This window comes from Sinohyriopsis cumingii, chromosome 8, assembly GCF_028554795.1.
Source record: "Sinohyriopsis cumingii isolate HCF-2022 chromosome 8, ASM2855479v2, whole genome shotgun sequence".
NCBI classification, from domain to species: domain Eukaryota; kingdom Metazoa; phylum Mollusca; class Bivalvia; order Unionida; family Unionidae; genus Sinohyriopsis; species Sinohyriopsis cumingii.
The window spans coordinates 61,242,709-61,263,434 of NC_142968.1; the positions used below are offsets into that span (position 1 = coordinate 61,242,709).

Consider the following 20,726-nt stretch of genomic DNA (forward strand, 5'->3'; position numbering starts at 1 on the left):
AGTCCACTTCGCTGAACAAGGAATGCATGAAATTGTTAACAGGAGCTACCCTATCAAGGGCTCCGTGATTGCTGTTGTCCGTTTTGCTCACTTTGACTTTCAAATACAGGTAACTGCTATTTAGATCGATTTAATCTTCGGGCTGTCCTTTATTTCAAACTCGATGGGAGCTGATTCCGTCAAAGAGGAGACGGGGTGAAATTCCGCCCACTGGGGTTCTTGCATGGTCATCATGGTGGGGGGCATGGCAAACATATCCAGTTCCGTCTTGGAACAAGCGCAAGACTCTCGGTGCATCATTTTTTTTTCTGTGTCTCAATAATCGAAAACGTCTAAGTCTCGAACGGTTCTTCTTTTCTTGGCCTTTTTAGCTTGAAGTCTGGTGAAAGGGTGTTTTCTTCGTCGTCTCTTTCTGCCTTGTCCTTGCTGAATGCCTGACTTGGTAGCGTGCAGGACATTTATAGGTGTGTCTCGTCGGCCCAAAATGTCTTTGCCCGTTTTCAGCAAGACATTTTTGCCAGCCCTCATGAAGGCTTCTTTAGGGTTTTGTTTGTCGATGATGACATTTTGGAGAAATTTTTTGCCTTGCGTAAGTGCCGCATCTTTCAAGGCGTGCAATCCGCGTGTCACCATCGGTTTCAACACCGGGGCCACCGAACGAAAGGCCGATTTTAACATATCTCCTAAACCGTGTCCTCGCTGTCGAGCAACCCCTCGGTACACTGGATACATGACTTACTTACGAGTCGTGAGAGAACCGTTTTCGAAAATGGAGTTTCACCGTGACTTTTCCTTTGGTGAATGAAATATTTTGTCCCAAATCTCCTTTTATAGTAATGTTGACGTGTCCAAATGCGACTTGCTGACCGGTAAATAGTGAGGATGTACAAATTCGCGGTGGACGTGGTAAGTGTTTCCACCTTCCTCGTCAACGTTCGTGGCAGAATCCACTTTGAAAGGAATGACACGCAGTAACGGTACGGAGGTGTGTCCCACCACGTTGTATTCCACCACATCGGAATACACGAACATCAAATTCAGTCCTTGATTCAGTTCTACTGGGGTACGAAAGAACTTGCTAAAAGACTCGTTGTCGTAAATGATTGCTAGCTCACCTTTTTGCTCAAATTTCTTTCTCATCTCCATGTCTCCGCCCAACATGTCAAACAATTCAGGACAAGATAAGAAAGACATGATTTTACCCTTTCCCTCAGGAAATTTTATCAGGAAGCGAACAGCTGTTTTGTGGTACTCCAGGGTATCCTCCAAAGCTTTCAGAAACACGCCATTAAACCTGGTGGCTATGGTGCTGACCAAATGTTGACCACTAAAATAATAGCCTGGGGGAATGAACAAGTGATTGGTGGTGTACTTTTGATTTTTTGTGCCAGGGGTTTTCTTGTCATATTTGCTATGGGTATCCAACCACTGTTGCAATTGTTCGTCATGAACTTCCACATTAAAAATATTTTGATTGGGAAGGACATTGAGGACTTGGGTCGGGTGAATCATTTCTACTAAAGCCACTTCCCAATGGGCTTCGTGATCTAAGGGGATGGCCTGAGGTAATTTGGCCGTGTAACAGCACAACGTGTTGTTGGGAAACACTTCCATGGAACTGTCACTGGGTAAGGTTAAGTAAAATTGGTTTTGGTGACTCATAATTCCAGAGTTCTGTGGCTCTCCGAGGGGTTACTGGACGTCAGAGGCGTGTCTCCGTCTAAAATGGGGTTCTGATTGTGGTTGGAGTGGTGACTGATACTGGCACTGGACACAAGGTTCCCGTTCGAGGAGAATTTCAGGGAGGGATTGGGAAGCAGGTAACCGATGCAACTGCTCAATAAAATGGTCCACAATTGTTTGTCTCCTTGTTGCAAACTCAGATTGGCAATGGCTCATCCGATGACACAATACACCACGAAGATTTGGCAGAAAAAGACGATTTGCGTTTTAGGCACACGTTCTCCACACCACACCCACAAGGGTTGTTTTTGTAAATCTTGCACAGAAGAACTGGGTGAAGAAGGAGTGGTCGAAGTAGCTGCGTCTGCTGTGTGAAAGGGCATGATGGTCACTTCTTTTTATAGTCGATGACTTGCGAAGCGTCGATCCAAGAAACAAAACTGGGTGGATATCCTTTCCAACGTACTTTGACTTCTTTGACACGTCGTTTGCCCACTTTACGGGTTCTGCGTTCGAGAATGCTTTCGATGTCGTACACGTCGTGTTCTTTTTTGGTGACACGTTGTAACTCGGGCAAATAAAACGTTCCTTTGAGCACTTCTCCGTTCATGTCTTCCAATTTATAGACGGTAGGATGACGGCCATGCACTCGTCCAGTGACGCGAAACAATTCGGTCGTCCAGTTAGGTAAGTAACCTTTGTCGAAAGTGTGTTTGGTTTTGCCAATGCGCACCCAATCTCCTACGGCCAACTCTCCACTTTTCTTGGGGACAGCCCTCGTCGGGGACGTACCGAACAGGCGCTCAAACACCAACACTTCGTTATCGGGAGTCACGTCTTGCGGAGCACGTCCAATGCTTCGATGGTAAGATTGGTTGTACGCTTGCACCAGGTGCGGTAAGATGTCGATGTACTTCAGAGTGTGGTGATGCGTAAAATATTTCCACATGCGTTCTTTCAAAGTGCGTTGAAAACGCTTCACGATGCTGGCTTTGGTTTCGGGATTCTCGGTGGTAAAAAAATGAATGTCACGTTTCTTTAATTCTTTTTGGAAAGCTTGGTTCAAAAATTCGGTGCCTTTGTCCGTTTGCCATCGAAGAGGGTGACGACCACTTTGTTTCAGCACTCGTTGCAGGGCTCGCACTAACTCGCTGCTCGATTTGGAAGTCAAGGGCACGACCCAGGCAAATTTCGAAAAGACGTCGATGACACAAAACAAATATTTGTAGCCACGATTGTAACTGGCCAAATGAGAGACATCGGCTAAATCGGCTTGCCATTGATGATCGATGCCTTCCACTCGGGTGCGACTTCTGGCAAACTTGCGTCGAATGGGTTTGTGCAAAGTGTAGGTAGCTTGTTCTTGTAACCATCGTTGCACTTGAGGTAAACGGAGACTTTTCAGTCGCGTTTTGGCAGCACGATACAATTTCTGAACTCCTGCGTAACCTGCAGGATGGGAGGGATCGTAGTAAATGCTGGCTAAGACTTTGTCCATTTTTTTATTTTTTGTGTTCGTATGTTAATAAGTCACCCACTCTTCGGTGATGCTACTTTGGGTGGGACGAAAGGGTGGTTTAGAAACGGATTTACGTGTCCGATGGGCTACGGAAGTAGAAGTCGAAGGTAGTGGTGGAGGTGGAGGTGGCAATGGAATGGCTTTGGTCTTCTTTTCTTTTTTCACTTCTAGTTTCCGTTTTTTCTTTTTCACTTCTGTCGAAGGAGGAGTGGACATCATCATTTTAACCCAAGCTTTCATTTCTTCTCGTTGGGTTGTGGGGGACGGGGTCAACAAGGATGCTGCAATCTTACTCGAAATGGGAGCTGCTGACGGTGTTTGAAACATTCTTGCATCTCTTCTTCCTCAGTTCTTCGTGGGGTAGCATCTCTGGTGACCCCTGGGGATAGTAGTGGTGGTGGTGGTGGTAGTGATGATGGTGCTGGACTTTTCATCAAGGTCTTAAAATCTTTCAGAGTAGGTAGAGCTGTTTCGTCTAAATCTTTCTGGTGAAAGAGTTGCAGTCGTTGCAAGAGTTGACCGCACTTTTGCGATTTTTCTGTTTCGGACAAATCTTGGCGATCCATCAAGGACTGCAATTCGTGTTGTAACTGGGACATCTCGCTCAAATTGGGATTGGGAGGTAAATGCGGGGTGCGTTGTTCTTGCCACCGATGGTATTCCATCTTCCATGGCTTTCTTCCATCCATCGTTTGTAAGGCACTAAAGCTAGTTTTCGTCCTTCCATGGGGTTGTCAGGGATCGATTCTGAGATCTTGGGACTTCCGAGGGCCTTTTTATCTTGCTCCCACCAGTCCTCCCAACATGGTTCCAAAGACTCCTTTCAGTATGGGACCTAACAAGAGGGGTAAAATGCCTCCACGTTGGACCAACATTTTCTTCTTTTGACGAATGGGAATTTTCTTTTGAACCATTTGGCGAAGAACGTGACGATGTTTGCTTAAGCATTGTTTCTGGTGTTTGGACAAAGGGATCGTGCCTTTCAAAACGTTCAAACAACATTCGCACACGGTATCGATGACCTCTTTGGAGGCCGATTGAATGAGTTTTTTTCGTAGAGGTGGAGAAGCTTTGGACAGGACAGATAACATGTCCCCATGTTTGGCTAAACGTGGTGGCAGTCCTTTCCTTTTCTTTCCTTGGAGTTTTCTGGAGGGTGACATCTTTGAGTCTTCAGGAGCACCAAAAAACACTGATACCCTACTTGGTCACAGGCCTTTTTTATACTGGAACGCGTCGCCACTGATTGTCTTTACGTCGTATCAGTTTGAGGACAGGCATGACACGTCGTGCAGGGGTACGTAACGGACTAAATCGAGCCAGTTCTTGCTTGGACAAATCCAGTAAACTTTATAACATGCCCGATCTTTAATGGACTTTGATTTTGGGAGAAGGTACTTTGTGAGCAGCAGCCACTGCTACTAAATTAGAGGGTCCTGCCACTGGGGAAGTTCTTTTGGGGGTCATCAACGGAGAAGTTCTTGGTGTAATCAACGTCTCCAAGTACTCTTCAGTTCTTGGTGTCATTAACGGAGAAGTGGATGAAAGTGAGGCTGCCGGAGACGCAGTCACTGCCATGGCAGGTCGTGGTTTGCAAGTGTAAGGTTGCATCCTGGCCGAAGTGCCTCTCTTGCGACTAGTTTTCTTCTGTGGACTTTTCTTTTTCTGGGGACTTTTTTCTGTTTCTTTTTCTGGGGGCTTCTTTTCTTTTTCCGGGGTGGTGTCTGGTAAGAGGAGGGTCCCACCACTGGAGAAGTTCTCCTTGGGGACCTGGTCATTTTCTTCTTCTTGGGGCTTCGTTGGACTTTTTTCTTGGGTATAACTTTGGGGGCATTAGGATCCCATCTTAAGAGAGAGCGAATGATGACCCCTCCTAGAGTACCGCTCCCTCCAGGTTTCAAAATGATTTGTTTTTTGGTTTGAGTGTCGATGCGGGGATCGGCCAGTTGGACCAAAGCGACTTTGTTTCGATCGAAAAAGCGTTTGGTTTGATGAGGAATCTGAATGATTCCTTGGAGTAATTGACGTGCCGTCACCGTGAACCATCGTAAGACTTCTTTGAGACTAGCTTCTAAGACACGAGCTCGTGTTTGTGGATTTTTTCTCGACTAATGCTATACAAGGCACGAATCAATTTGACGGGAAGATGCGACTGAAGGGACGATATGTTCACACTGTGAGACAGACGAAAAAGGGTCTGAGGTTTTTATAGATTTTTTTATGGGGAGTGAAATGAAGTCGAGGACGGAGACGTGTACAGGACAGGCCCTCCGTCTTGGCACCAGTGGTGAAACAAGTAGGTACGAAATCGCAAATCCTCGGGGGTCGTAGGTTTCAAATCGACGAGTAAATAGGCATGTGGCGCTTGAGTGGCATCGTCGTACGCCTGAGTCAGCCAAGGCATCCTAACTGTTTGGCTAAGACTTGCACTTGCGATTTATCTCGAGGGCTTTTAAACAAGACCACGTAATGCGCATTGAGACTGATGGTGCGATGGGCTTTACTTTGTTGAAACAAATTTTGGGTGATGTAAACGACACTGGCATTACGGTGATGCCCTTTGCGCGTGAACCACAATTTAATTTCTTCTTCGTCTTCTCCTAACATGTCGTCGAAAATGACCAAATGGGTTTGACGGGAGTCAGAGACGATGCTGTCGTCTTCTTTAGGAATGCCTTCCACAAACACGATGGAATCGCCTTGACTTTCTCGCAAGAGGTTGTACGCCGATTGCCACTCTTTGTAACACCACACGATGCGTTGAGGTGGCCGATCGATCAAATGATTTTTATGTTCGATCAAACGTTTGACGAATTCGGTTTTGCCTGAACCGCTATGTCCAGCAATGAGCATGTTAAAGGGATGGCGAAGATACAAAGCCTCCCAACTGGCACGATCTAAGTGTTCGTCGATGACTTTGACAGTAGAGGAAGAGGGAGCAGAGACAGCAGAGGTAGCCATTGTGTGAGAAATGTCACTTGTGACACGAAAACAAACAAGACAAGAGTTTATATACTTTTTCAGAACACGTTTATTGAATGTTTTTTTTCAAACATGAATACGAAAGACAAAAATATATAAAAGCCAAAGGCTTCAGTACAAGAATAAAAGGCACATGATAACCATGAAAGTGGAATAAACACAAGTGTCTGTACAACAACAACATGTTTTGGGTAATGTTCTAACCAGTTCTATAGTAGGGGGTAAGGTCACACAAGTGTCCTCCCGAAAGGGTCTTTCAGGCCTGTCCACGAGAGTCCTGTCCTGGGTGACGGGTTCTTCTGGCACCGTCACTAACACGGGTTGAAAAGTAACTTTTTTCCTTGAACAACTCTCGTGCATACTGGGCCACTTCTTGGGTCAAAGCCTCAAAACCCCAATCTTTCCAGGCACGGACATCTGTCCAAGGGGGGTGTAAGTCACAAGCTACACACACATCGTCATACACGTCTTGGGTAGCTAAAAGTTGACGAATCTTTTTTTCCTGTTGAGGTCGAGAAGTATCCAGATGAAAACGAAAGGCTTTGAGCAAAAGGAGTTTTTCGTGACCATTTAAGGCCATTGAGGTGGTAAGTACTGATCGTAAAGAGTCCACAAGGAATCGGCTGGTAAACGAAATCCCAGAAAACAAGTCACTAAGACACACACCACTTGTCGTCCCAAATTGAATGGGTACAGTTCTTGTAATAATCGGTGGTAATGATCCACGGTTTGAATATGGTCGTTGAGTTCCTTCCACGGAATCTGTTCAATAATATGTGATATAATCCGTGGCATGGCAACTTATTTTATAGTGTCTTTGTTTCGGAAGCAATAAAGGTAATTTCTAACTAAACATGTTCGTTCTCCAGTAGGGAATTTAAATGTTACATACTGTAACTGAAACGTCAGAGTTTGTCTAGATGTTTCGTCTTTCTCTAAGCAGATTCCATGTAACAAATGTTGGTAATCCTTTAACTCGTCTTCCTCAATACGTTGCAGTAAGTGAATCTCGAAGTAACCAAAATTACGAACGTCTAGTTCATCATCATTCCCAAACTGAAAGTGTTCAACAAGGTCTGACCACTGAAAAAATTTCTGACGAATCAGTCCTCTTATACCATTCAGGTACCAGTGGTTAAAGATCTGGTGACGTAACGGATGCAATTGTTCTTTACGTTTGACTTGTATTTTCACCAGCTCTCGGTAAATCCTTTCTCTCAACTCCTCAGGCAAGCCCAAAATGTTCTCTTGTAAAGTATCCATAAGTATATACACTGTTTTTGGAATCGTTGGGTGGTGGCCAATAGCCTCGTTTAACTTTGTGCCTAATGTAATATCCACTCATAATCAGTCTTCTTGTACTTTGGAACAGAGCATAATTTAAAAACGGATGAATCACTTTGAGTTTGCGTTTTACTTGTATTTTGATCAGTTCTCGGTAAATGCGTTCTCTCAACTCCACAGGCAAAGCACGAATGTTCTCTAGCAAAGTATCCATGAATAGGTCATACTAAATCCTCTTTGGTCTGATACAAGAAATGTACTGTTTGCACAAACATGGTTTTACTTCAGTGTCGAATTTAAATCCTTTAGTTACTAATTTGAACATTACAATTCGTTCAGAAGTTTCCTCTTTCACTAAGTTGACATTGTGTTCAAGATGTTGGTAATTCGTTAACTCTTCCTCTGGAATTCGATGCAGTAAGTTTACAATGATGTAGGTAGAATCGTCCATAACAAACCAATCCTTTTTAAAACTAGAGGATCGTTCATCAATGTCTGTCCGATGGAACACTTTCAATTGAATCAATCCTTGTATAGCCTTCAGGTACCAGTGCTTCAAACACCGGTGACGTAACGGATGCAATTGTTCTTTACGTTTCACTTGTATTTTGACCAGCTCTCGGTAAATGCGTTCTCTCAACTCCACAGGCAAAGCACGAATGTTCTCTTGTAAAGTATGGTAAGTTACTTCAATGTCTCGGTCCCACTAAGGGTAAGTAATGACAATTCGGTGACCATCGAGCATGTTCAACGTAGGCCGAATCTTGCGGTTCCCAGTGGTGAAGTGACACACCGCAACTGAAGCACTTGACTTTATCTCCTTCGCCCAAGTAGAAAAATCCGGCTCTGGCTAATTCTTCGGGGGTCGGTCCTCCCAGATACTTAGGCCATTTTCCTTTGAACGATTGAAGACGATTTTCAAAGTCGCAGTATTCCGACAAACGCACAGGGAACGAATATTCGTTTTTCACAGGTTCGTTTCGATGAGGGTTGAGTGACATGGGCAGGAGTTTGCTCAGGGCTGGATGACATCCGTAGGGGGGTAGACGTGAAGGTAAACATTCCCCTTTAAAACGAAACTCAGTAAAATGTCCAAGAGGACGAGCGGCATCACTTTCGCATTCCTCAGGTTTGACACGCACAGCATCCCTTTCCATGATAGGGGTAGTGACACTAAAGTTCCTATGATGCTTTACGGCATCGCTCAGGTCACAACGTACAGCATCGTACCCATCGCAAGGCTCACAATCGCATTCCACTTCCGAAGCCTCACACTTGAATTGTGCCTTTCTAAACAACCTGTTCTGTGTTTCTCTGAAAGTATTCATCTTGTTCGCTCGGTCTTGGTAGTCACAATGAACTATCGATCTTGACCATAGCCCCTTTTTATACTAGTCGCAATGCAGTCTCCAGCTTGTACATCTTTCCTTTTTTATGTTTTTTATGTCTTGTTCTGGAAGGTACCATCTCTAAGGTACCGTCAACATTGTACCGTAGTGTGATGGGTGGAAAGGCCATAGAAAGGTAAGGGCAGTGCGGAGACCATCGAGTATGTTCCAGAATAGCTGAATCTTTATAGATACATAAATCCATTCGTAACTTCAATCCGCAAGCGAAACACTGTACCTCGTATCCCAATCCTGACTCAGGTCCCAAGTAGACAAATCCTGTTCTAGCTAAAACATGCGAAGAAGGTAATCCTTCCCTATCCGTAGGCTATTTCTGAAACGTGTCCAATCGACGGGCACAATCACAATAGTCGGGTAAGAAGACTGGAAAATGGTAGGGTTTGAACTTGGAGTTCTCATCGGGTTTCTCACTCGATTCTTGCTGTGGCGAAGTCATCTTTCTGGTGGGTGACTATCCTCTTACAACCAATGTTTTATACCAACGTGTCCATACGGTAAGGTGAAATGATTGGGAAGTCGAACTCGCTTCTGGTACACGATTTGATAGACTTTTTCCAAGGGCCGACTGACGATGTGGTGAGTGGGTAAACGTACAATCTTGTTCGGTTGATAGGTGGTCACTTTAAAGTTTGCATCCTCTCCCGATTGCAAGGCTTCTTTCAATACCCCAAAGTTGACCACTCGACTGGTACGATAATTCAGTGTCAGTCCTTTCACTTTGCACGTCGTGTGCACTTCTCCTTGTTTGTCCCGGTATTCGTAGCCGTAATTTTTGGGACCGCCACTGACGAAACTTAGAATCTTGTCGTCGGGATGCTCGTCTGTCCAGGCTCCTAAACGGTCTCCTTCGATGTCAGGGTGCTGTTGAATCGGGTGATGGATGTAAATGCAACTGTCCGTGTCAAAGTACAGGACGCGTTCCCCTAACAGTTCTAAAGCTTCGTGCAATTTTAAGCGAGCATGAGCTGTCACGTAAGTCGCAATGATGACATTTCCAAAAGGGTCGTCTTGTACAAAGTCCAAATCTTCTTCGTAATTGACCAAGATCAAATTCTCTCGAACGACGTCCACGTATTTCATGTATTTGGTTTTGTCGTGAATCATCTGGAAGTAGCGGGAAGGTTGTGTCAAATATTCCGTCTTGGGTAAACACGGTCGTTGTGCCATTTTACCCCACAAGCAATTTAACATCACTTTGGCAAACGATCGCCTGCCTTCGTTTTTTTCGATGTGGTCTAAAGAGATGCCTTCTTGTTCATAGTATTTCTCTTTGAATTGTATTTGGTCTTCGGGAGTGTGACACCAGGAAGGATAGCCGCTAGCTTCTTGTTTCAGTTTCAAAAAGGCATCCACGTAGTCGGCGAAAATGCCTTTCTGACTGGGGTCACCCTTGTGATATTGTTGTGTCTTAGGAAAGTGGCAAATTTCGTACACTTCTAACAGTTGGTATCCCATGTCCAGAGCTTTGAACAATTCTACGCTGACCCAGGTTCCCGTCAAGGCACGTTCTTCCTGGGTGTGCTGACAAGGCTGGTCTTGGTTGCACGTTTCGGCACAAGTACGGCACAAGGGAAACATCAGTTTGCCTTGACAATGGTGAGGTAAGACGGGATGGTATAGGTTCGTGGGAGGCAAAACTTTACACTTGATCAAGCCTTCGTATTGTCGAATGTTTTTCGGGTCGATGTGTTCCGTCAGCAATTGCGGGTGCCCTACAGGAAAGCGACAATATTTGCACACGTAGGGATACAGCGAACACACGTCCAAGTATTTGATTTCTTCTCCTTTCTCTTCGTCGGCTTGGTACAGCAAACAGGTGGCATTGGTCCTTCCTCCGTACAAACTATCCCTCGGGTTCAGCAGGTCCATGAACTGGTAACTTTCCATGAGGCGTTTAAACTCGGGATCGGTTTTCATACGGTGATCGTACTCGTGTTCCCACATTTCCACCACTTGGTATCCTTCCTGTTCCAACTTTAGGCGCCGCAGACACGTGTCCTCGTACAAGTCTTCCATGGTTCGTTGTAAAAACTGATTTTTAGTGCTACGGTCAGGGTAACAGACGGGACATCCGTGAAATAAGCAACCGTTAAACTCGTACACGATCTTGGGGTTTTCTAAGTCCCAGCCATCTACCGAATACGTTCCGATGGTCTTTTCGCCCCCTCCGTTGCGGGCATGCTGAATCCACTTGTCTTCCTTGTCGCACAAGTAATGTAACCAACGTAGGGCTTTGACCGAGTACTGACGTTTGACAAAGTGGGTCGTTTGAGGACTGATGACAGCCACGGTGTTTTCAGGCATGAGTCGTTGTCGATACACTAAGGAACACGCTTTGGCAATGGTGCAAGCTTCTTTCAAAGGATCGACCCCTCCGTGTTCCATGAACAGTTCTCGACATTTTCCACAGCAACGCCGTAAAATGTCCACGTCGGAACGACAATACTTTAGCATTTCTTCCTGAAAGTCGAAAGGGTCCGAGGCGTGAGCCTGGTACCAAGCGTAGAAAGCTTCTCGTTGTTCGGTACGCATGTTGTCGGGGTCGTAATAGTGAGCCTCAGGTAAATGGGGTAGAACGGCGTGTTGATTGGCTTCCGTATTGAAAAAGTGTGGAAAGTACCCTTTAGCCATTTCTGTCATTCCAAACGTTTTAGGCATTCGACTCAAAGGCATAGCCAAATAGCTCATCGAATCGTTAAACTGTACTTGTCCCACTTGCATGAAAATGATTTTGGCTCCGTTCAAAGTCACTTTAGGACGCTCGGTGCCATGTTCCGTATGGTATCTGAGAAGAAACTGTCCATCGTATCCGGAAAAATTGTGAGCCATCACCGTGGCATGACGATGACAATCTCCGTAACGTTCGATGTCCTCTTGGCTCCACGTCTTGTCGATGGGGTCTAAGACCCGTCGAGCGAAATCGGCTAACGTGTTCGGTCCCCGAAAGATTTTTTCACGCCCTCTAGGAATCTTGCTGCAGTGAGGGCAATGACTGAAGATAGGTTCTTGAATGCACTTCTCGCACGCTCGATGAGCCACGCAGAAATTAGGAATGTGAATGCCAGTCTCTTGCATGCATTCGAAATCGAAAAAGATGAAATTGCCTTTTTTCTTGCAACCTTCCTCTTTCTCTGGTGGGGGTTGGTATTTTTGCACGTAGCATTGGTGTTCCAAGTCCACGATGTGGTGACAAATGTGACATTTTTTCTTTCCTCGACATACGTGTGCCTTCGCATTATTGGTAAGTATGCCTTGTCCACAGGTAGGGCACAATCTCAGGAGTTGACAAGCACATTTCTGCTGTGAACCTTGCGTCTTCAAATGTTGTTGGTAACAGGTAGGGCTGACAAACGTGCGCAGACAAGTTGAACAAGGCACTGGTTCTTCGCTCAGACAGGGTGTAGAGGCCAAACATCCTGGACATTTCAATCCGTAATGCTTGTGTTGCTCTCGATTGTTAAAACCATAATCACATTTCTCACAATATTAACCGCATCCCAGGAATGCAGTGATACTGATAATGGTATCGAAATGGTCATCGTGATGATAAAGGTGAATGTATTTTCCGTCCTTAAAATCTTGGCCTCGAAACAACAGAGGCCCGCGCATTTCTTGTGGGTGCACTTTCAAGGTGTAGCGTGGAGCTAGGACATCTTGCAATTTTTGCATCTCAGGAATGCCACAGGGTGTGTCTTTGTACAGGCCAGCTTGTTGCAACAAGAGTTCTGCTTCGTTTCGTTGTTTGGCTCGATAGGAACGTTGAATAGTGTTCCAGGTTCTTTTCCATTCTACCGTGTCGTTCTTGTTGGCATAGGTTCGTCCCACCACGATGGCACGGGCTAAACACATCTGGTCATGAGGATTGTGAATTTGGACAAGGCTACGCTTAATGCTGCGAAGCTCGTTCACCAATAACATCTTTTTGCGTCCGGTCCCTTGAGGAGGAGAGACGTGGGTCATGTCCAATGTGGCTTTTCCATCGGTGATGTCAAACTGGTCATTAGATTGTTGCACGTGTTGAATCTTGTCCATGACTTTGGAAGCGGTCAATTCTGCAGGGGTGCTAAACTCGATCCAAACAGGGGATTTCAAACCGTCGTATTGTATGGAAAGTCTCAAGCGATCGTCTTCTTTGGGTTGACATTGTCGCTTGAGTGCAGTGAGCAGAGAATCCCACACCCCAGTGATAAACACTTCTGCTTTCTCTAACGGCACTTCAGCCTTGAAATCTTTAAACTTCACCGTGTATTTGTAAGCCGTGGTTCTAAATTTTCTAGAGGAGCTCTTTTCCGTCTCTCGAATGGAATAGTATTTTTCAGGGTTGACTAAGGGTGGCGAACATGGTTTAGAGGTTTCAAATTCTGGTTCACTCATGTCCTCTTCAAAATCACTGGCATGAATTTGTGCCAAGATTTCAGCCCTGGTACGAGGCGATAGATCACGTTTCTGCCTCTTACTTTCTTCTTCTTTCTTCTCGAATGAATAGGATCGTTTCATCTTGAGTGCAAAACGTCAAATGACTCAAGTTTAAACACCATAGACTAATTTATAGTCATGGCAGACCAGCGTATAAAAAAGGGTGTGTGTCTTGTCCTTTCACTATTCATTTCACTCTCAAGCCGAGCACAAGGATGGAAGAGACTAACCAAATCGAACGTTTCGTCAGAGCTTTGCGAGGGGTCATTAGAAAATTCTCTTCAGAACAGCCGACGAACTATTCTCCTTCCTTTCGAGATAAAAGTCAAGATACTTGCTATATCTGTCAGAAGAAAGGGCATTGGTCTTCAGAGTGTCCAGACCGTCAAAAAAGAAAAAAAACAGGGGCTACAAAAGACAAAAGTAAAGATACCTGTTATTATTGTAAAGAAAAAGGACATTGGTCTCCAGATTGCCCAAAAAAGAAACAAGAGGAATCAGAAGAAAAGAGGAATTCTTCAGAAGAAGTGAGAGATTATTCAGAGGAAGAGAGGGATTCTTCAGAGGAAGAGAGGGATTCTTCTGAGGAAGAAAGAAGACAGGTGAAGAAAAAGAAACAGGAGAAGAAAAGAAGAAGGGAAGAAAGCGAGGAGGAAGAAGAACAGGAAAAGAGTGTGACGGTGAAAAAATTCAAAAAACAGAGAGACTAAACAAGGAGACAGAAGAAGTCAATGAACTTTTAATTAAAGTGTTCTGTTGTGAATTGTGAATTGAATTGTAAAAAATGGAGAAAAGAATAAATTAATGATACAAGGTAAGTGTCTTTGAGTTTTGATTTTAAAACAAGAAGCTACACTCAAGCACTCATACACAGACACGTGCTATAAGGGTAAAATGGGTGGGTTATTTTTTTTTTTTTTTTTTTTTTTGAGTTATTGGCAAAATTGAAGGGCTATCTCTTTTCGAGAAATGTGGGTGGCCCTGAAAAGGGCCTTTTTATTTTTGGTGTAGGGGTGAGTTCAAGCAATCAACTTTAACTACCTTAAGCCTTTGCCACGGCCAAGGCCTACTTCTGGACTGCGTAATGTTGATGATGATGATGATTGGGTTGAAATCACTAAGGGTGGTACGGTAGGCTTAGTCACAGGGTTAACGTGTTTAGCTCGGGAAGGTCGTATTCTCTTCGGTCGTAATAAAGAAGTCTGATACATTTGTTTCAGACTTCTTAACTCCGCTAAAATGTCCAACAGTACCGTGACCGTTTGATTTTCACCCTTTTGTTTCTTTGCTGCTACTTCTTCTTGCTGTTGTTTTTTTCTTACCTCTTCTTCTTGCTGCTGTTGCTGTAGGAGAAAAGCTTGTTCCGCTTCCTTTTGTCGTTGTATAAATTTCTCCAATTCTTCTTTCTGTCTCTGTCTAAAATTCTCCACTTGCGGTAATGAAGAAGGTAACGAAGGTTCCGGAACAAATTCTTGCGAGGAGAGAAAATCCACAAAATCCCAGTTCACCTCTTCTGAAAGTAAGTCCGGGTTCCCTTGGGCAGTCTCCCCTGTTGGTGCATCCCAATGGATCGTTTTCTGAGTTTCCGTCATGTTGAATCACTGTCGCATAGATTGACTGCACACAAGCGCTAGCGAATCTATATAGACTACGTGACGTCACATACTGCTCTCTTCGGATTGGATGTGGGCTGACTGAATTTTGTAACGCCTGTTCGGATTGGTGAATGAACTCAATCCGTTTCAATCCTACCTCTACCTATAAATAAGCGCAGTTCACTGCATTGATTCACCTGTTCTCGTCGCTTCAAGATGTGGACCGATGTGCAATCTTCTACGCTTGTGTCTTCCATGATGTTCAGGACGGACATGCTCATGTATGTCCGATCCAAGTGGACCGTTGTCCACAGGACAAACACCAGTCTGTGGATACGTAGGATCTACGTCGAAAGACAAGGATGCCTCAAAAGAGTGCTGATTTACGGGCCAACAGTGAGACGCAGCCTAAGGACAAGAAGAAGACCAATGCGGTGCCCTTTATGTTAATGGAAACATTAACATAAACCCAAAGGCCCTTTTCAGGGCCCCCATATTTCTCAAAAAGAGAATGACTTTTCAATTGCCTACCCCTTTTTTTTAAAAAATTTAAAAAAAAAAAAAAAATCCCCTTGTCCCTAAACAAGCCCAAACTCTATTCCCCATGTTAAATTCCCCTTGTACGTATATTGACCCACGATTTATTCCCATGTTAATTTCCCTTGTACGTATATTGTCCTACGATTTTTCGCCATGTTAAATTTCCATTGTACGTATAGTGTCCCAGGGTGTTTTTAATGCTAATCCCCATTGTACGTATGGTATCCCACCTTACTACTTGTGTTGATTTTGATTTTGTCCATAGTTTTTCTCCCCTCCAATCTTTTCTCCTCCCTTTTGTACAACCCCTCTGCTTTTTTGTATATCCCCGTATATTTCCCTGCCCTGATTTCTCTACCCCTGCTTTCTATTTTATTTATTTCTTCCAATCTGTTTTTTAAATTGGTCTCTCTATCATTAGTGTTTAATTTTTTCAGTTGGTATCTAATCGCTTCTCTTTCCATTTTTAGTTTCTTACTTTTTAAGTTATAGTGTTCTATCGCTAATTTTTTAATTTTTACTTTTAATTTTTCCCATTCTAATATTATATCTACATTTTCCCTACTTTTAAGTTTATCTATCTCTTTTTTGATACTTTGTATAAAATCTGTGTCTTTTAGAATCGAGTTATTTAGCATCCATCTTCCTTTCCCCCATTTTATTCTAGTTTTAATTGTTACAGTCATATTTATAAGTTTGTGATCAGATATTTTAAAATCAGTAATAATAGTTTCTTTGTGTATATTTTTATCATAATTATTGCAGTAAAATTTATCTAAGCGACTTCCTTTATTAGTTTTATATTCGTAAGTAAACTGTTTTCTTAATAAATTTTGTACTCTATATACATCTATTAATTTGTACGTTTTAATAAAATATTCCATTTCTGGTTTAATCCTAATGTCATTTGGTGCCAGGCTTCCCTCCCTGTCTATATTATCTCCCACCCAATTAAAATCACCCCCTATGATAATATTCCCAGTCGCATATTTCTCTATATATTTATTTAAATGCTCTAAAAATTCTTTCTTGTGTTCCCTGTTAGCTGGCATATATATATTAATTATGTTTATTTCTTCAATTATAATATGCATCATTCTACCTTTAAAAAAACCCTTCTACTTCTATTCTATCCCATGATAATCCCTTTTTATTTTTAATTAAAATTGCCACCCCACCCCCTTTAATGTCTGTACTTTCATAATCACTAGTTAATAAGATTCCGTCCAGGTGACTTTCAAGTGCTAGTTTTATGTTGTCTTTGAAACCATTATGTGTTTCTTGTATACACAGTATGTCATAATTTAAATCTTTTGGAAATTCAAACACTTTTTCTTTATTTATACCATTTACATTAATAGACAGGAGCTGTAAGTTTTTTCCCTCCATTCCTGTCTCTTACCAGGGTGTTGCTTTTTGATTATATTGATCTTACAGATTGTTATAAATTTTATTTTACATACTTAATTGTGAATTTTCGGTCGGGGGGGGGGGGGCACTGGTTTCCCCACCCTCCTGTGTTGAATCTATAGTGCTTTCACTTTCGGCTGCACTGGTGATTGTGTGTTGTATTGTACTTTCTGTTTCCGTGTTATTTGTTTGTGTTGATTCGATTGTCCCTTTGGTCCCTGTATCCTCCCTTTCCGTCTCATACTCCGTATCTGTTTCCGATTCCGATATTTCGTTTCCATGACTTTCACTGTCCTTTTCTCCCTCCCTGTCCTCTCTGTCCTCTACTTCTTTATCTCTCTTTTCTTGTTCATTTAATTTCATCCTAGATATCGATCTTTCCTCTGGCGATATGGCATCCGTCTTTCTTTTTGACCTTCTCCTCCTCCTAGGCATTGGAGTTGATGTTAAGGGAGTTGCAGATTGAAGATTTTCATCCTGCTGCGTTGCTTCTATCTCCAGGCCCTCATATCTGTTTCTCGTAGGTATTGCATCATCTCTCTCCCCTTCTGCTCTTGACGTTTTGTTGGGGCTCAAATACCCCTCCCAATCTAGAGTCCTGTGTCCCTCTATTTTTGTCAAATCTAACTCTGGGAGTTCTCTTATTTGTTCTTCCCTTGCCTCCCTGACATTCTTTATTAGTTTCAGAATTTCTTCTGTCTGTTGTAATTGTTGTTGTTGTGTTGGTCCCTGGCCCGCAGTCTTGCTAGCATATGTCGGCCCTTGTTGTTTTTGCTGATCATTCCCTCCTTTACAGTCTCTGGGTCCGTGGCCTGTCTGGTGGCACATGGGGTAGAGTCTGTCATGCTCACATCCCCTGTACCAGGTTTTTAGCCTGAATCCCAGGACATAAAAAAATGGGCACCTTCTTCGCGTCATCCTTACTCAAGTAGATTAGCCTGTTCCCTGATTTGATTGGCGCAAACCCCCATACGGTGGCCACCTTGTGTGTAACTACGTTCACACCCATTTTTTTCTTCAGTTTATCTTTTAGCTCTTTGGTTCTGACTTCTAATGGCAGGCCCATTACGTTTATCTCCGTTAGTCTAGGCTCCATTGTTCTGATGAATGGCATAGTCTTGTGTATCTTGGCTACTAGTCCTTTTACTTCTATTTCTCCCTCCTCTATTAATGCCTCTCCTCCTTTGGGGTATAGGACATATTTGTTGGGTCCTCCGTTTTGTAGAGCTTCCACTTTTCCTATGTCTAGGTCCATGGTACGGAGTGCCATTAGCACTTCGTTCTGTCTGGGTGTGTTCGTCGCCCCCTCGAAATCAATAGTCTGGCACCCAGCCGGGTGGTTGACTATTAATCTGTTTTCCTCCATGACGGTATGAAAATATTGCTTTATCTTGGACCTAATTGGTGCGGTGTTTCTCTCTTCGTAATCCATTTTGAGTCTTTTTGCGTGTTATCAGCCGAAAGTGGGTCTCACTCTACTGTTTATATGGTACTTATCTTTCTAGCTATTTTAAAGACTATCAAGCTGGACAATACCCTCTAAATGTTTATAAATTCTCTAGGTTCAACCTGTATAAACTACAATTTAGGGTATAAACATGCAAGACACTATTTGCAGATGTTTATATATGCTTAGTATAGCTCACTCTGCTGTGTTGTACCTTAATCCCAGCCGGGATTATTTTTATGCAGAGAGCTGAATAAGTGAAGGTATTACACAAATTAATCTATAATGAAATACAAACTTATAAAGGTATTAGTACATCAAACCCTATACTTCCCTCTATTTCTCACAATCCATTTGCTTTGTCCTTGCCATTTTCAGACGATAAAACAACAGACTGTACTTCTCAAGAAGGAGTATAAGAATCTTTCTAGCTATTTTAAAGACTATCAAGCCGGACAATACCCTCTAAATGTTTATAACTTCTCTAGGTTCAACCTGTATAAACTACAATTAAGGGTATAAACATGCAAAATCTATTTGCAGATGTTTATATATGCTTAGTTGAAGTGTCTTGGGGTCAAAAATGTCTAGGGAATTTTCTTGGGGTCGAAATGTCTTGCTCCCATGTGGCATTGCTACTTATTTATAAATGTTGATAAATATTCACGTTACTGCACCCGAACACTCTTCGTCGAAATGAGTTACTTCCCGTGGCAAATCTTTGACCTCGCTACTTTTTCTGTTAAATAAACAATCGCTAAATATCACACTTTTTGTTTCTATGTTTGTTTGTGTTGTTGTTGAAATCTAAAGTAGGTAATTGATCGAGTCTTGATGTGTTTCTTGAAAGTCTTTATGTGTCATGGGGTGTATTCGGGAGTCCTGGGGTGTTTAGTTAGACCCCATAATCACTTGGCAACTGGAACCTGTAAATGAACACAGAGTAACACAGTATATGACTAAATTATACTAATTCAAGTGTTATGAGATTTATCCATCCTACAAGTCATATCAGTATCACAGTTTTATACACTGACCTGTATACAGAACAATTACTTGAACAAACCTACAGAATATTTGTATTAATAGAGATTAAGTTTGGTCATGGCTTGATATCCTTCCTTGTGCATTTATTTCACACTATGGATGGAATTGTTTTCACAGTAATACAGAAATTTCCCTGTTACCTGGACAAGGTGTGCTATAAAACTACACAGACACCTTATTGTGTGTGAATTGCAATTAAATCATACACTCTATTACAATTAAGGTGTGGTATAGAAGAGGTACATGAAACCAACAATATATTGTCAATGTATGTTTAACATCATATAACAATAAATGAAGGAAAACATTTATTTTACATAGACTATAAATGCACATATGGTCTGAATTGATAAAGCCAGAGTTATATTAGAATAATGCATAATTTAAAGCAGTAGAAAAACCAACAGCTATAAAGATGTATGAATAATTGTATCATGATTTAGGGATAGTGAAGGAAATAGGATCAAATACAGAAGTTCAAGAAATGTGTAAAATATTTATGTATGTATGTATGTATGGGTGTATGTGTATATATATATATATATATATATATATATATATATATATATATATATATATATATATATATATACTTAATGTATCCACACAGGAGTTGCTAATGGAAATAGTAAAGTGAATTAAAAAGAATTTCATTTATATCAGTATAATTTAACTGTCATAATATTTTTGTATACAACAGAAAGTTTAGTTCTGGAAAATCAAGTAAACTTGTATGAAAATGGGAGAAAAGAATCGAAGTCATATATAATTATAAGACTGGATCAGTAGAGATGACCGCCTTTTATACCTACACAATCTCATAGACAGAATAATCTATCGGAAGCTGAAAGACCCAAATGCTAAAATTACTGATACAAATCAGAGATAATTCTAACAACCTTGATAATTGGTAAGGTATGCAGATATGAAAACAGTATAAAATATACTGCATTATAGGTAGCAAAAAATGACAATGATAATAATGCACCATTTTTAAAAGTATTTAAAAATAGAAAACAAAACTATGTCTAAGTAGTCTTATTTGTTGATCTATTAATTAAAAAAGAAGACAAAGAAGGTTGAGAACAATAGAATACCAACATAAAAAGATGACAAAACTTGACAATCAATACTTGTATTTGCTTATACTAACAGGTTCAGCAGAAGGGTTATGGATCAATGTCCATACCAGGAGAAGATGGGGTCCATACCAGAGTCTTGACTGTACCCAAGCGAATCCGAGACCAAAAAATCTCGGGAGCAGCTTCAGCACATGTAAGTTAAGGAGAATCATTTACAACTTTCATTTATTATAATGAGACTCAAAGTAATCAAGTCAGAAATCATTATGACAAGATCACTAGTAATGGAGTTATTATTAACGATGGCAAGGG

General features: G+C 42.2%; 1 protein-coding gene across 1 annotated transcript in view; it reads left to right on the forward strand.

Annotated features, from left to right (window-relative positions):
- Positions 1–20,726, forward strand: part of LOC149793660 (uncharacterized) — a 52,672-nt gene that overhangs the window by 30,152 nt on the left and 1,794 nt on the right. The window contains exon 3 of the mRNA XM_089966448.1: positions 20,488–20,607. Coding sequence (XP_089822574.1) covers positions 20,488–20,607 — 120 coding nt within the window. The remainder of the gene's footprint in view (positions 1–20,487; positions 20,608–20,726) is intronic.